At 42.3% G+C, this 16915-nt stretch overlaps 1 protein-coding gene across 2 annotated transcripts in view; it reads left to right on the top strand.

The window, feature by feature from the left end:
* Positions 1–16915, top strand: part of ACVR1 (activin A receptor type 1) — a 62857-nt gene that overhangs the window by 24055 nt on the left and 21887 nt on the right. Inside the window, exons 2-3 of one of the 2 annotated variants that reach the window (XM_069982733.1) lie at positions 8514–8589; positions 13312–13569. In XM_069982733.1, coding sequence (XP_069838834.1) covers positions 8523–8589; positions 13312–13569 — 325 coding nt within the window. In that variant the 5' untranslated portion in view covers positions 8514–8522. Of the gene's footprint in view, positions 1–8513; positions 8590–13311; positions 13576–16915 lie in introns of both variants that reach the window. The other variant, XM_069982731.1, reaches the window with a different exon arrangement.

The raw sequence follows: 16915 nt of genomic DNA, 5'->3' as shown, positions 1-16915 counted from the left end.
TGAGTCCCGCTGCTGGAGCTAGCGCCGGGAAGGAGATATCCCGGTCAGAAGCCGCCGAGCGTGCTCTGGAGAGGGGTCTGGCGTCCATAGAGAATGAATGGAGCCAGACTAATCTCTGCGCGCGCACGGCTCCATTCACTCTCTATGGACGCCGGACCTCTCTCCAGAGCGTGCGCGCCGGCTTCTGACCGGGATATCTCTGTCCTGGGACCGGCCTTCGGCAGCGGGACTCGGCGGGATGAGGTACGTATAAGGGGATCTAACTGGGGGTCGGGAGCCTGTCACCCCGGAACGAACAAGCCAGGGACAGACTATAAACAGAGAACAGGTTATGTAGAAAACACTGAGATTTCTCCTTTTCAAATCCATTCCTGGCTTTGTCTTCAAAAATCTGTCAGATAATCTGTCTAAACGCACCATAAGACTGCTGATTTACAGGGACTGTGCACACTGCTTGTCCTTTCAGTAATTTGTTAGCATAATGTTTCCTATGGGTCCAATTTAGCAATTTGCTATCTATATTGTCCAATACTAGGCACTAGTAATACGCTTAGTATGTGACTCCAGCACAAGAATATTGAAGAAAAAAAATTATGAAATATATAAAATTTCCCCTAAGGACACAATAGAGAACATCAGACATACACTCGAAGACTGCAATTCACCAGTCTGGTATAGTACAGTATTTTTCATCCAGTAACACAATGCCATTGCACCAGCCTGCAAAATAGATAAGTTTTTTTATATTTATTCAAAATAACTTGATTAATCAGACTTCTGAAATTAAAAAAAACTATTTAAACTGCTCTGCTTAGCTGTCAGGCCAGTAGTGAACTGTTACCAGGGATGCCGGTTATTGTGGACTATCGTTATTTGCACATTAAAATGATTAAGGTTTATTTTTACCTCTGTGAATTACAGCAGGGCTTGAGGAAAATGGAGTCCGTCTGCAGTGGCAGACATCACTTAGAGCTTTCTTGGCAGGGATTCAGAGATCTGAGCCATTTGGTATACGCCTAGAATAGCAGAGCTGGAGGGAAAAATTGATTTTGTATTCTCGTTTCGTTCTTTATGGCAGAACAAAGATATGAATGCTGAGCTATCGTTTTTAAATCCGATGAAACTCTACAAAATTATATAATTTTTTTTTTTTGGTGACCGATCTCAAAGTCCGGTTGATCATATTTCTACAATCTGGTGGATAAAATTGCTCTAGACTTGTACCCTCTTTAGCTATTTTTGTGTGTGTGTGATAATTTTTTTTTTAATTTATATTAGTTAGAATTTTTTTAAAGTCATTGTGAATTCTATTTTAATGCTTTTTGATTGTCGGTATACATAATTTATTACGAGCCAAAGTACCTGTGTCTGGATTCTTCCCAGACTACATATCTGGCCAAGCCGTCTTTGGATGACAGCATAGCTGTAAATGATGGGCCGTTGAGACTAGACTTTTTTTTTTTTTTTTTTTTTTTTTTTTTTGCACGCCGGAGGCAGCCATTTTATCGTCTCAAGCAATATTTTGCACCTCTAGTCGACAGGATTTAAGGACTTCCTTAAAGAAATAGTCACACAAGGGTGGCAACTGTACAGGAGACTAAAACATTTGGGCACTAGAAATCTTTGATCAATTGAAGCTCAAATTTGATGAACAATGTGACAGTACCCCATATGTGCTTGCGGAGCTTCGGCTGTCCAGGCATGATAGGAATCGTAGTTTTGCAACAGCTGGAGTGCCGAAGGTTCCCCATCCCTGAGCTGTTGTATGCTTTATGCTATGCGTTTACTTCTATACAACGTGTTTGGCACAATAGTGTCTTCTATCTGTGGCAAAAAAAGTTTGACTTTGTGAAGGGGTCGGGTACAGTAGTGTAATACATTTATTCACAACCTTTTTTTTGTAAGATTCCAGAATTTGGGAACCCAGTGTACAATAAGGCATTGAATTTTATTGAAAAGTTGACAATATGGACTGTTAGGATTTTTCTGCACTTGAAATGGTGGTTCTTCAGGTTTACAGTATTGTATCTTGTATAATGTTCACACACTCATGCACCTTTCAAAGTATGTATTTATTTATTTTTTGTGCTATTAATGTATATTTATCTTGATTTATGTTTGACTACCTTTTAGCTTTTGAAACCATGTAATTATTAGCAGATCGCATCCAAAGAAGCCTACAGGCCCCAACACATCTCTCTCCACGATTGTATGTTCCCTGTGTTTTATAGAGATGCCGTGAGTGCGAGTGTTATGAAGTGGTTAGGTGGCGTTTAACCTCACTGGATAATGGGGCTCGGAATGGAGCAGTAGTTTGGCTACACGTCTCTTATGTCTTTGTAGTTTGAGTCGGTGGGAAAAAGCTGTGGATCTCGAAACGAGAAAATAGAAATAGTTTTTATCGTCTTCAGCAGATATAAGATGTCATGTACCTACATAAACCTATGAATCGTAGCTATTCTGAGACTCCGTCCTGGATTACAAATAAGGTGTCTGGAAACATGGGTTGGATATTCTCATTAATGACCGGTGTTTCTGAATTACATAGACTTCTTGAAGGTTTTTCAATTATCCGCATGATAGAGCACGAGTGTCACTTGGTGGGGATCCGGATTCTGGAACCCCCATTGTTCACGAGAATGGAGGTCCTATAGTCACCCTGGTTGAATGGAGCAGTGTCTGACATTTGGGCTTAGATATAATTAATTTTTTTTTAGTGTGTGTGTTTGCGTCTGTTACGTTACTGTAGACTAGACTTTTTTTTTTTTTTTTTTAAATGAATAACATTTTGATCAATTCAAATTCCAAAACCCAATGATGTCCTATTACACCAAGCGATTTGTGCACTAAAAGCCAACAATCAGCGGACATGCGCGATGTTGACTGATCGTTGTCTTTCAACATGTTGAGAAACAAATGACTTGGATAGCAACAATCTTCTGCCGTTGATTCTCCTCCGCACTTACCGGCTCGACAAGTGTAATAGCGCCAGCAGCAAGCGGGGAACGAGGAGCCAATGTCTAACTCAAGGTATGACTATTGCGATCATGATATCTGGCTATCCCGTGTTTTGAGACTCCACGGACTCTTGTTTTGCATATTTAAATTTTTGGGGTCATCAGTGGAGACTCTTAAGTACTTCATTGGAGTTTTTTTTCCACTGTTGTCCTTTAGTTCAGTGATTACTGTGTTTTGTTGCTTGATTTGTTATTGCCCCAACTAGCCAGAATCCTACTCCACACTGACGAGGGGCAAATACCCTGAAACGGCTTTCTGTGGATGGAGGCCTGCCTTGGCAAGCTCTTGTCATGATCGCTATACTCGTACCTTGAGTTAGACATTGACAAAAAAGGAGGTACCCCATGGCAACAGGCTAGAGATATCTGGCTATCCCGTGTTTTGAGACTCGCAACCGAGACTCCACGGACTCTTGTTTTGCATATTTAAATTTTGGGGGGCATCAGTGGAGACTTCATTGGAGTTTTTCTTCGGGCATGCGGGCGGTGTGTGGGTTAAGGGGGGGGGGGGCGCGATCAGGCATGCGGGCGGTGCGTGGTTTTAAGGGGGCCGGGGCTGTAAGCTGCAGGCGGCGCAGGGGTTAAAGGGGCCGGGTCCCATGCAGGCAGCGAGTATGGGACCCTTCACAGTACAGGATCCGCAGCTGATTTCGCTGCAAACTCTCAGCATGAAAATCCGCTGAGGATACGGTAGGTGTGAAGGCACCCTTAGGGTACGTTTACACTTACCGGATCTGCAGCAGATTTCATTTAAATAACTGAACACCGCATCAAATCTGCACCATCGGATTTGCTGCGAATCCTGTAGGTGTGAACGCACCCTAAAGGTCCTGTCAAAGTTGGTAGGGTCAGCCAATATGTATTTGACTAAGTTGACCATATACACCAAAGTGCAACATTTGAGGTAGTGGACCCAGCTTTTCGATTAACTAAATAGCGAAATCTGTTATCTTTGGCTGGCATTAGGCTTGAACTGGTTTTCAAGCTAGATTTATTATAATATTTTTTTCACTGGAAGCAGAGATGCAAGTCCTAATATACAATATACTGCGAGGATGGTATTTCTCTATTTATGAAAGCCAAGACCCGTTGGACGCTTTTGTAACTGGAGAAGCCGGCAGGACAGCGCAGGAGAGAGAGCTCCTTTATATTATGCAGACGAGGGATGTTATGTTTTGTCTATGGAGCATACTTTAGTGCCATGAGATTAAGTACAGCCTGAGCCTTTGTCATCTTCACTGGAAGTGTGGTCTGTCTGTGAGTGTTTGCGTCTGCTGCACAAAAAAAGGGCCTCTTTGTAACGTGTGCCAAGCTTCCTTCAAAGGGAAACCACAAACAATCGGTTCATTTATTCAGTGTCTCCGACCAGGTTAGCTGATTCGTGAATGAGAAGGGCAGGATATGAGCATGACACGAACATTGGGGAAATAATATTTTCGTGTTTTGCTTGACACCTATTTACGGTCTTTGCCGTGGCAGATTTTTTAAATTTTTTTTAACCTTGGCATTCACTCCCTTTTTGGATCTTGCGGACCTCTTTGCAGCGGCAGTATTATAAGCCCACAATTTGGGCTCTGTTCACACTCGCATTGTGGTTTCCATTCGTAACGGAATTTGTAGGACGTTGCTGGAGCCCACCAGCATCTGGCATACCGTGAAGTCTGTCGGGCTCCCGTTTTTTTGGCATGAATAGCTGTGACATGCGTCACTGTTCTTCCTGTCAATGTCAGGACTGATGGAGGAGCCTCTGATAGCAGTGTAATCGCAGGCAGGAAAGGTTTACTAAAGTTAATCACGATGAATGCAAAAATCTAGTGAACAAAAACACAATTGCAGACCATGTGTAAAAAAAAAAATAGTGAAAAAAGGTGGTCTTTGTCACATTTTTAAGGTACGTGCACACTACGGAATCGCGATGAAAAATGTAGCGGAATCTGCAGCTTGCACCCGCTCGCGGACTCTGGTGGTTGCGATGCGCAGTAAGGAAGTGCAAAGCCGCATTTAACCTTTAGTTCCTAGTTCAGGCATGGGCAACAAGGCATCATATCAATTGGGACTTGCCATTGATTTTAACAATGCAGCTTTCAAAGGTCAGGTTCACATATCTGACATAGCCGTACACTCGCAGTCTGCAATGTCACTGACCCCTTCATTCAGAAAAGGGGATTCTTGCCCCAACACGAACGCATTACTCTAACAGGTTTGCGTACGGAGCCATAAAAATGAATGGGTCCGTATTATGTCCCCACTTGCAAGTCCAGACAGATTTAACAGATGTGTAATAAGGGTCTAAAGCCGAACACGTGTTTCTATGGGCCCATAGCAACCAGACACCATGTGTCTGACCATAGTAACCAACTAAATCTTGAGTTTTATTTTCCAAAATTTCCTGTCAAGATCAAAGCTGAGTGTCGTTTGTTCTTTTAATCTTCATACGTGGGACCTATATTAAAGGGTTTTCTTTCACAACTTTTAGTATATTGCTGTGGCCATATAGAAAACAATAAATACCAACCTACCTACCTGGTGTTGCCCCACTGTCTGCAGAGTCTCCACCTCCGGGAGTAACAGCCCACTCAGCCAATCACTGGCAGTGGCGCTCTTCCATCAATCAGTGATTGGCTAAGTACTGGCTGTTACTCCATTGACAAGTTCATCCCTGGAGTGGAAGTGCTGCAGTTAGCGGGGGACACCAGGAAAGCATAGACAGGTAAGTATAGGATCTCTTTTTTGTTTTATATTTGATAGGAGTAATATATTAAGTTGTATAATGCTGGATAACCCCTTTTAACCCCATGCAGTCTTGGAGCACAGAGGTCTTTGTGCCGTAACATTTTATAGTCTGGCCCATTGCGTACAGCGCTATTTATTTATTTATTTTTTCCCTCCACCACTTTGATGTAAAATATACATTAATGAATTACCGGCACCAAACACCCCTATTACAATTGGTGGCTATGTGTATTATTTATATATATATATATATATATATATATATATATATATATATATATATATATATATATATATCTATATATATATATTATATTTCTCTATCTATATCGGTCTACTGGGTTGGCATAGAGGTTGCCATTATCCAAAATACAGTCTGTCTTCTGCACGTATTCTTGTGGTGTTGCTCTCTTTTGGCATTGCTTTGTGTGGTTGTTTTTGTTGCTGGATTGCTGAGCGCCTAGTGTGTTTTTATTGAGCTCTTACTCTGATGAGTTTTCATGATTCAGTCTGTGTCGGAGGGTTACTTAGCAATGTCATCTTTATTGGAGGATCTATAGGGGAAGGATGTCGGCGCTTGGCTTATCGTGTGTTTTTTAAAGTGAGATAGGCAAACGTTGTGAGGGAGTTACAGGCAGGGGAGGGAGATGTCTGGAAATTGTACAGACTGATGAGGAAAGTTATGTGCCCCATAGAGGCGGGGGGGGGGGGAAGTATCTGTGGGCAGCGGAGCTTGCAATTAAAGACACAGCTGGTAAAGTGGGAAGAATGAGTCTGTCATGTATTGTATCTAGAGGAGATAACAAGGAGGATAGAATAAGTCAAAGATGGAAGCTCTGTGCTATGTAACAGATTTCAGTAAATTGGGCTCAATCTAAAATGTCTTCTCTATGCTAGAATATTAGTGGCCTAATATACCACCAAAGTGTTGTACCCCTGTAAAGGGTGAGATAAGTAGCCTATATTGGCAGAAAGATATCTGTGTCCTGTTCTGTTGATTTCCGCTATGATTCCACATTCATCACTGTAGTTCTGCTTTCATTCACTATTAGTTCGGTGGAATGCTGCGTTTACACGGAACGATTATCGTTTGAATTTTCACAATAACGATTGCATTTGAGCGATAATCGTTCCGTGTAAACAGAGCAAGCGATGATCGAAAAATCGTTCATTTTGATCTTTCAACATGTATTCAAATCGTCGTTCATAGTTTGCTAAAAATTCGCAGATCCCGCACGGCGCCACAAACAACTGACATGTCAGTTTTCTGCGGCTGTAGGAAACTGTCCGTTTACACAATGAAGCGAGCGGCTCCTGCCACTTGCTTCATAGTGTGCTATGAGGAGTTCTGATGCGGGCGCACGCTGATACGCCTGCATCAGAACACTGCGGCCGGAAAGATCATCCGGCAGGTACTTAAGTACTGGCCGGGATGATCTTTGCAGAGACCGGCCGTTCCGTGACCCGGCCGGTCCTATACGCTGTGTTAACATTGCCTAAGGGTCCATTTACACAGAAACAGACTATAAACAGGGAACAGGTCATAAAGGAAAGACTGAGATTTCTCCTTTTTAAATCCATTCCTGGCTTTGGCTTCAAATCTTTGTCAGATAATCATTCTGTGTAAATGGACCCTTACTCTATCCAATCCAGTGTCAGACTTGCACTGTGTTCCTATCGAGAAGAGGAATGGAAATGCGGTACATACAGTACAGTACATTTTATTGATAGATCACATAATAGGAAGAAAACAATAGCGGCACTCATCCGGTCTTGCATAACTGATGCTATATTAGTGCTTTGTGTCTGTGATGTGATTTATTGATATATGTCAGAAGGACTGACACAAAGGATAAGGGTTTTTTAAGGGTAGTGGGTAGAAACACTAGTTAGAAAAGCTTTCTGGTGGTAAGAACATGTACATCGGCTACAAAGAGCATTTTTCTCTCCGGAGAATCCAACCTGTCAACTCGTTGCCATGTTGTGCCTCATTTGTCCTGTGGCGGCGCTGCAGAGAAACTCAACCTGTGATCGTCTCCAAATTTAGGGGACTTTTTTTTTTAATTTTTTTATTTTCTTTGTAGTGGGTAAACCCTTTATTACAATTAACAACTCAAGGACTTTTTTATTTTTTTCAATTTTTTTTGTTCCTTGGCAGATGCTGCTCAGTAGGTGTTTTGAACTATTGGAAACGTGGAAATCTGCATATGAGATCTTTTATGTTCTTCTTCGACTATTATTCAAAATTCCTGAGCTATTGCATGAATGCTTGTTCAGTCTCCAAGAATCTTGGCTGTGGCGCTATGTACTGTAACGCGAAGGACGGGGCCCCTGCTCTTCCCTGTTTGCTGATGCATCGGTTACAATAACAGTATACAACATATGGGGTGTAATAACCTTCGAGAGTGGGAAGGGTAATTATTATACAGGCATTGATATAAAAACTATTGTAACAATTGGGCACCGAATTCTATAGAAAGCTGGAAATCTGACTGCAACACTGTTTTTTATTTTTGAATTTTAAAATGTTTGTTTTTCTAATGAAGAAAAAAATCAGTTTTTTGTATAGATTTTTGTAATTCGTGATTTTTGTTTCCGAGCGAATCAGCTTTTGTGAGTCGCTAGACGCCTCAAGTTATGCTTCATTATGTCTGCAGAAATGAATGTACTTGAATGTTGAAGGTTTTTTTCTTTTTTGTGTTTCTTGCAGCTGTAAAGTGAGTTCACACAGTTCCTTACATGTATTAATATTGTTTTCCCTAGGGCTGTACAATGGTGGATGGTGGTGTAATTATTCCCATTCTCATAATGGTAGCCTTTTCATCTCCTAGCATGGAAGGTGAGTGTAAAAACTGCTATTGTATCTTAATAGCTTTTCTGTACTTTAACACAATTAAAATTTGTTACGCAGAGCTCTACTATCCAGGAGTGTTAGTGCAAAAAAAAAAGTTTAGAATCTAATTTCTATGCTACTGTCTTAAAGGGGTACTCTTATCTAAACAAAAGTTATCTCCTATTCAGGATTAGAGAAAAAGACTGCAACTTTTTTGTGAAAAATGGCACCACACCTATTATCAGGTTATATGTGGTATTGCAGTTCAGCTCCATTCACTTAGGGTGCGTGCACACTACGGAATGGCGACGGAAAACCCCTTGTGCATTCTGCAGCTTGCCCCCGCCGGCAGACTGATTCGGGTGAGCGCATCTCTGCCCGTATCATATTCTGTAGTGTGCACGCACCCTTAAATGGAAATATATTAATTATATTACAATTTTTTTTTTTTTTTTAAAGAAAGCAGCTATGTTCTTGTAGTGGCATCTACAGGTAGCCAGCAATAAATTGGAAGATTGGAAATAATGTATGGCACAGGTTCAGGAGCTACGTGTGCCAAATAATCTAGGAGGTTAGGTGGGGTCAATGTATAAAAGGAAAAAAAAAAAAAACATTTCTGCATTTTTAAGCGTTTATCACTGATGGCCTATCTTAGACAATCACTGTTGGGTCAGTGGGGGTCACTATTGATGTCAGTAAGCTTATGGGGCTCTTTGTTACTAGGCACAGCTCTGTACATTTTGTCTTGGCCTGGTGCTATACATATACAAGTCCTAGGCAGAAAGTTTTTATACAGTTTTGTAAATCACTTCTTAAAAATCTCTAGTCTTCAGTACTTATCAGCTGCTGGATGTCCTGCAGGAAGTGGAGGGTTTCACTCCAGTCTGACACAGTGCTCTCTGCTGCCACCTCTGTGCATGACAGGAACAGAACAGTAACAAATCCCCATAGAAAACCTCTCCTGCTCTGGACAGTTCCTGTTATGGACAGAGGTGGCAGCAGAGAGCACTGTGTCAGACTGGAAAGAGTACTCCGCTTCCTGCAGGACATACAGCTGCTGATAAATACTGGAAGACTAGAGACTTTTAAATAGAAGTCATTTGCTAATCTGTATAATCTTTTTATACACCAAGTTATTTAACCCATAGCTGCACCAGGACGTTATTTAACGTCCTCGTGCCGCTATGGGAGTTCAGAGGGGGGTCGCGCGGCGACCACCCTCTGAACTGCCGCGATCCCGGGTGCCGCGTGTAGCCCGGGCTCGCGGCTATTAGCGGGCACGGTCCGATCGCCGTGCCCGCTAATTAAGTACTTAGAAGCAGCTGTCAAAGTTGACAGCTGCTTCTAAATACTTGCGGTTATACATCCCTGGTGGTCTAGTGGGGGGATCGCCCCCCTGCGGCGCGATTGCGGGGGGGCGATCCCTGCATCCATACCGGGCCGGGGTCTGCTCCGTAATGGCGCTGATCCCGGCTCGGCATTCTATTGCTTTTGGCTGCAGCAGCCAAAAGTAATAGAACACCGATCTCATGGATTCATGCAGTATAACTATACTGCATGGATCTCTATGAGAGATCAGAGTGCATATACTAGAAGCCCCCCAGGGGGGCTTCTAGTATATGTCTAAAGTAAAAGAAAAAAGTATTTTTAATAACACAAAATCCCCTCCCCTAATAAAAGTCTGAATCACCCCCCTTTCCCCATTTTATAAATAAAAATAAATAAATTAATTAATAAACAAACATGTTTGCTATCGCCGCGTGCGTAATCGCCCGAACTATTAATTAATCACATTCCTGATCTCACACGGTAAACGGCGTCAGCGCAAAAAAATCCCAAAGTGCAAAATTGCGCATTTTTGGTCGCATCAAATCCAGAATAATTGTAATAAAAAGCGATCAAAAAGTCATATATGCGCAATCAAGGTACCGATAGAAAGATCACATCATGGCGCAAAAAATGACACCTCACACAGACCCATAGACCAAAGGATAAAAGCGCTATAAGCCCGGGAATGGAGCGATTTTAAGGAACGTATATTGGTTAACAACGGTTTGAATTTTATACAGGCCATCAGATACAATATAAGTTATACATGTTACATATCGTTTTAATCGTAACGACTTGAGGAACATGCATAACAAGTCAGTTTTACCCCAGGGCGAATGGCGTAAAAACACATTTCCCCCAAATAAAAGAAATGCGTTTTTTTTTTCAATTTCACCACACATATAATTTTTTTCTGGTTTCCCGGCACATTTTAGGCAAAAATTACATCTGCCTTAGCAAAGTACAATTAGTTGCGCAAAAAATAAGGGCTCATTTGGGTCTCTAGGTGGAAAAATGCAGGCGCTATGGCCTTATATACACGAGGAGGGAAAAACGAAAACGCAAAAATGAAAACTGGCTGTGTCCCCTAAGGGTTAAAAGCAATTTCTTTTCATCTGAGTACCCCTTTACATTTTTTTGACCGATCAGTTAGGTGATCAGTTGTACCCCCACTGTTACCAAAAAAAAAAAAAAAAAAAAAAGACGTTGTCAGGATAGATTATTGGTTTTTTAACGACTTATAACCCTTTACGGAGGGGGGGGGGGGGGGACAAAAAAGAACCTAGGTGATAACCTTGACATTGAGACTGGGATGGCAGCCCTGCCAGCCATGTGTGTCACCTTGTCTTACACACTGTCCGCTCACTAATACGTATTTGGCAGTCAGCATTCTAAATGGAGAATAATACATAATTCATCTGTCTGTTCAGAAACTAGTCTGAACATCTGAAGACTCCACACACCCTTGTTCTACGACAGCTTTTAGCCAACCCCAGTACACGTCCGCAGCTCGTAAAAGCGCACATCTGAAAGAGTTTGTCTTTTTACAAACTCCCCTCACAGACAGCGGCTGACAGCCTTGTAAACGCCGGGGCCTCTTCTCGGAGCCTTGCATATTTTACATTCCAGGTTGTAAAGGTTTTTAATGCTGCGCACAAGACGGCGGAGTGCGCTGGTGTTTTTATAAATAAGGCTTGATAATAAGGCGAGGAATCTGCAGCGTGAGATCTCCTCCGCCCGCCGCTGCCGCCTTCCCCTGAGGCATGTTACGCACCGCTCGCTCTGCTGGCACTGTTGTGTCTGGCCTAGCCTGCCTGCACAAAATAAGGGCCTTTTAAACTGATGGAAATACTCTGCTGAGGTTTATGGAAAGCTTTTTCTCACATAAAGTAGCGGTGAGAACAGACTTTATGGATAATGAGAGATAATATATAAATATATAAAAAGGGTTTATTGAACAATATATAATGAAGGGCAAATGTGTTGTTTTTTTAGGTTCCCTTAGATTAGGGCATCTGTAGATGCCCCTACAATCTCCAAATGACCCCTTCTGACTTTAGCCCCCCCCAAATTGTATACAGATATGATCATTTAAAAGAGAACGCCAGACAAATCTAAAAATCCATCACAGGCAGCTGGTCAGGGGAACATAATAATCTATACTTGCCCATCCCCATGCCCCACAGCACACCTCACCAGCTCTGAAAGCTGCCGGCCTCCTGAAGCTCCTGCTATGTCCCGGCTAAGAAATGTCTGTTTATTCAGTCACTGACTGGCTAAGCGGGTACCTTCCTACGAGACATGACAAGGAAGAAGCGACAAACAGGAGACCGGTGGCTGTCGGAGAGACTGTGGGCTGTGCTGTGGGGCACGGGTATGGGTAAGTATAGATCATTTAATATATATTTAATAAATTTTGTTTATTTATTAATTGGACCACCTCCAATCTCAAGAGCAGGGACAAAATTATCCGAAATGCAACACTTGCACAACAATTCTTTATGGGTCTCTGAAGACTGCTAAGCGGTTAGCCCCCCAGTGGTCAGCTTGTCATCCACTATCTACAGGATAATTTCCTGAGATGAGGACTCCTGTTTTTAAGCGTCTTCCAGAATCATGCCACATCTGACTATAGGCTAGGTCGGCTTCTGCATGTCATTACTATTCAAGTGAATGGGGGCTAAACTAGAAAGCTAAACACCGCTAAACAACAGATGGGGCATATCCAATTTACTAGTAGTGGTACCCCCCCCCCCTCCCCTTAAACTTGTCCTGCCGCACATTCCCCAGATTCCCCTCACTTCATGGGCATTTTTCTAACCAGTTCTTGGAACCTATCTGTCCATTGTTATAGCTGCACAAAAAAGCGGTGTAAATTGCATATAATGGCGAGTGTTTTATAGAACTGTAGTCAATGTGTAGTCAATGTGCTATAGAGATCCCACTTCAAATGGAAGGAGGGAATACAATTATGGACTGCTAATATTATCGCTGCAAACTGGGAACGCGTGGATGAATCATGATTTCTAACTCCTTGTAAATATTCTTCAGATGGATGTGGTCTCCTGCTGTTCTGTGCATCACAACGCCGCGCTGCCAATAACATGGGAAATAAAATATTGCTGACAGCTTAGAAATGGGAAATTCAAAATCTGATAGTATTCCTCTTATCTTCTGCCCAATCCCGGCTCTGGATCTCCGCGATGTCCGCTATGGCACAGCAGGGACTATATACAGTTTTAACATCTTAAAGGGACATTACATGGCTATTGCCTCTCTAGCAGAATATATTCTGTTCTTGGCCATTTTAGCAGACTTTAGTAATAGACTGTAGGTGTATTGCTGTATGTTTTCTGTATAATGCATGGCGACACTAATACTATTGTTCTCTGCCTACAGATGAGGAGGTCAAAGTGAATTCCGGCCAATATAAATGTGTGTGCGAGGGGATGTCATGCGGCAGCGGAGACCACTGTTACGGACAGCAGTGCTTCGCCTCCCTCAGTATAAACGATGGCCTCTTGGTTTCTCAGAAAGGCTGCTTTCAAGTCTACGAGCAAGGCAGAATGACCTGCAAGACTCCGCCATCTCCTGACCAGGCCGTGGAGTGCTGTCAGAGTGATCTCTGCAACATGAACATTACAGCGTACTTGCCAAGTAAAGGTTATATTTCCTCTCATTACTATATATATTACTAGTTTATCAAACTGGTGTAAAGGGAAACTGGCTCAGTTGCCCATAGCAACCAATCAGATTCCACCTTTCATTTCCCAAAGAGTCTGTGAGGAAAGAAAGGTGGAATCTGATTGGTTGCTAGAGGCAACTGAGCCAGTTTCACTTTACACCAGTTTGATAAATCTCCCTCAATGTCTTTATTACAACTTTGCCACTCTAATCTCAGAGTGCAGAGACTGAGGCCTACTTATAGTACATTGTTCTTAGGCCCACCCACACAGGTAAACTATACACCCCAGTGTTGCCAAGAACCCAGCCTTATATCCGTCCACCATTTTTCCTCCTGTGTAGTAATATGGCTGCCTCTCTACCGTCATTGAGCGTCTTGGCCGACACCATTCCACCCAACGTATTACACCCAGTAAACAAACTGGTGACAAATGGTCTGTGGCTACTTTGGCATACTGTTCTGCAGGTGTGCCAATGTATTCCAATAAATATGACCTTATTTACAGAGTGCAATACAACCTACATATATACATGTGTAATAACAGAGGCCAACAAAGGAAATGTTTCTTTGATAAATATCAGTTTGCATACAGTCTACATAATCGAGCCGTGTAAAGAATAAAAAAAGCACCAATCAACAAGATCATACTTTGTTATTGGGACCCGCTTGGCCCATATTGATAGGTCCTAAGATGGTGCTTATGTTTAAAGGAGAAGTCCGCATTTTTTAAGACTTGCAGCTGGGGTAATTTGATCAGGAGTATGATCTCACCACTCCCCATGCCCGCTGTGAGTAGCAGGACTGGTATCGGGACCCCTGCTGGCCTCCGGGAGCTCCAGCGCTGACACGTCACAACCTGGCTGATGGCCTGGCCGCTGAGCCAGTCAGTGATTGACTGAGCGACCAGTCATCAGCCAGGACATGCATTTTTCTCAAAGTCGTGACATCATCACAACTTGGGGGGAAAAATGCCTTCCGGCGGGGGTCCCGAGGCCGGTTCAGCCGATCACCACGGGCACAGGGAGAGGTAAGTTCGTACTCCTGATCAAATTCCAACTGCCAGATCTTAAAAATGGCAGATTCTTTAACGGTAGGCTGTATGCTGCTTTAGGGTTGTTGGGTGGTAAAGGGAACCTTAGTTTGTGTTTCATGATTTGAGTTTCATGATTTGAGTAGACTGTAGAAGTCAGCTCCAGTCTAGTCTTGGGGTCCTAAGCGATCTTTAGTTTTCTCCGATAAATGATTGCAAACTCCCCGTAACACAGAAAACGATAGTCGTTACTTACTTTAGTATATAAATGTTAGTAATTACGAACAAACTGTGTACATACAAAAAAAATATTTTATTGTCTACTCAAAAGATGTGATCAACAACTTACGAACACATTTTCGTTAGTCGTTTGATCATTGCCTGCATACACACACAATAAGATTATCACTTCGATTATCATTCGAACCATATAACGATTTTTCGTGTAATAGAAATCTTGGCATAGGGCTAAAGCCTGCTAAGCCATGTCGCAAGTGGTGATTTTCTACACATGGCGACATTTTTGCGTTAACCATTCAATTGGTCGCTGATCTATTACAATCCTCCGGTTTCTGATGTCTATATATTTTTGTTAGTAATCTGATTATAGTTATTTGCATTCTTCAGCGCTAAAATATTTCCATAATTCGCTGTCTGACTTGTCAGCCCGGGAGGTAGCACAAATATATAATCTACTCCGAAGAATAAAACATTCTTCAATTACTCTTCAATATAAAACTGTCAGTTCTTGTTACGTAGATTATACTGTGCGACAAAGTGGGAAAAATCCTATAATAAGCCAATAACTTAGATTTGTAGCTGTTGAGTATTAGTTCTGTTCGTAAATTGCCGCTTCAAAAACATCCACAAAGAAAGCCTTAAAGGGGCCTGTCTTCTCTGATCTAAAATGGCATAATTAATCACCAGTGAACAAGTCCTTTATCTTCAGAAAGGTTTGGATAGACTAGATACTACTCTCGTGATGCGAATCTGTTCTGGGAAGACTGGGTTACCACCAGTATGGCCATCACCATTAACCACCTTTTACTAGATTTATACGCAGTGAGTTAGACCTTACACATCTTTGGGCTGCTCAGATATGGAGTGTTACACCACCCATTCCCGAATTGGTGCATTTTGTAACATTTTTGGTTGGCAATGGATGACTAACAATATGGTTTCCATTACAGCTCCAATAGCTCGTGTCCATTTTTTTTTTTGTTCTTTAGGGGGGCGTAGATCCCCACCAATCCAGGGAACAATAAGCAGGTGGAAGAGCTGTCTGGCTGCAGTATACCCTTACCCTTACCCTTGCCAATTGAGAACACTTGAACATTTGGGCGTGTGTATGGGGGAGGGAATTTACAGGCTGACCTTTACTGAAAGTGGATGTCTATCTTTAGTCCTACGGAAGGGGTAATTGCAAAATCAGGACCGGGGAATACCCTTATGGGTCTCCAATAGAGATGAGTGAACGCTTGGGTTTGTCCTAACCAAAATGCTCTGCATTTGATTAGCAGTGGCTGAAAAAGTTGAATGCAGCCTAAGGGAATCCTGGAAATAATGGGTACAGGTTATGGCTGTGTCAATGTTTTCCGCGCTGCATCCAACTTCCGCCATCGGTAATCAAATGAGGTTGAGGTTCATTCATCTCTAGTCTCCAGTTTAAACCAAAAGAAGTGGAAATCTCTGTTATTTAACTGTTGTCATAACAAAGGGCGACTTTAATAACCTAGTATGGAATTGCTATTCTTGCAGTTACTCAATACTGGGTGTTTGAATTTTTATTAAAGAGCCTAACAATTACCAGCTCAGCACTGAGATCACGTCTCTCTTGCACAAGTGGGCGACTCCTTCAAAGTATCGACCCAGTGCAAAAAAAGAGCTGATATCGCGGGAGGTAGAATCCATTTATTGCTTATGTACCCCACAGTGGCCACTACTGGGCAAATATAGTACATGTGACCACCGACATGATAAATTTTCCCAAGTGTTCCAGAGAGATTGCAGCTACTTAATAGTGTCTCTCCACTCTGGCTCATAGGAGTTGTCCCACTTTATAATGTTAACATCCATTAAATTAGAGAGGATTGCTAAGACTCCTTTAAAGAAACCAGGAGTCATAAGGGTGGTTCCCAGTGGCTTTTCCCCACCCCAGTTGCCTTGATTAATAGATGTTTCCTTATACCCAAACTAAATGAAAGTTGTATCTGTCAAGGCTTGTGGGGTGGGAAGAAACCGCCGGGTCTGCTCCAATGACATTGTTCAGGCAGCATGATAGTGTTTCC

Source organism: Dendropsophus ebraccatus, chromosome 9 (assembly GCF_027789765.1).
Source record: "Dendropsophus ebraccatus isolate aDenEbr1 chromosome 9, aDenEbr1.pat, whole genome shotgun sequence".
Lineage (NCBI taxonomy): Eukaryota > Metazoa > Chordata > Amphibia > Anura > Hylidae > Dendropsophus > Dendropsophus ebraccatus.
Note: the sequence above shows the minus strand (reverse complement) of the source record. Positions and strands in the feature narration are given on the sequence as shown.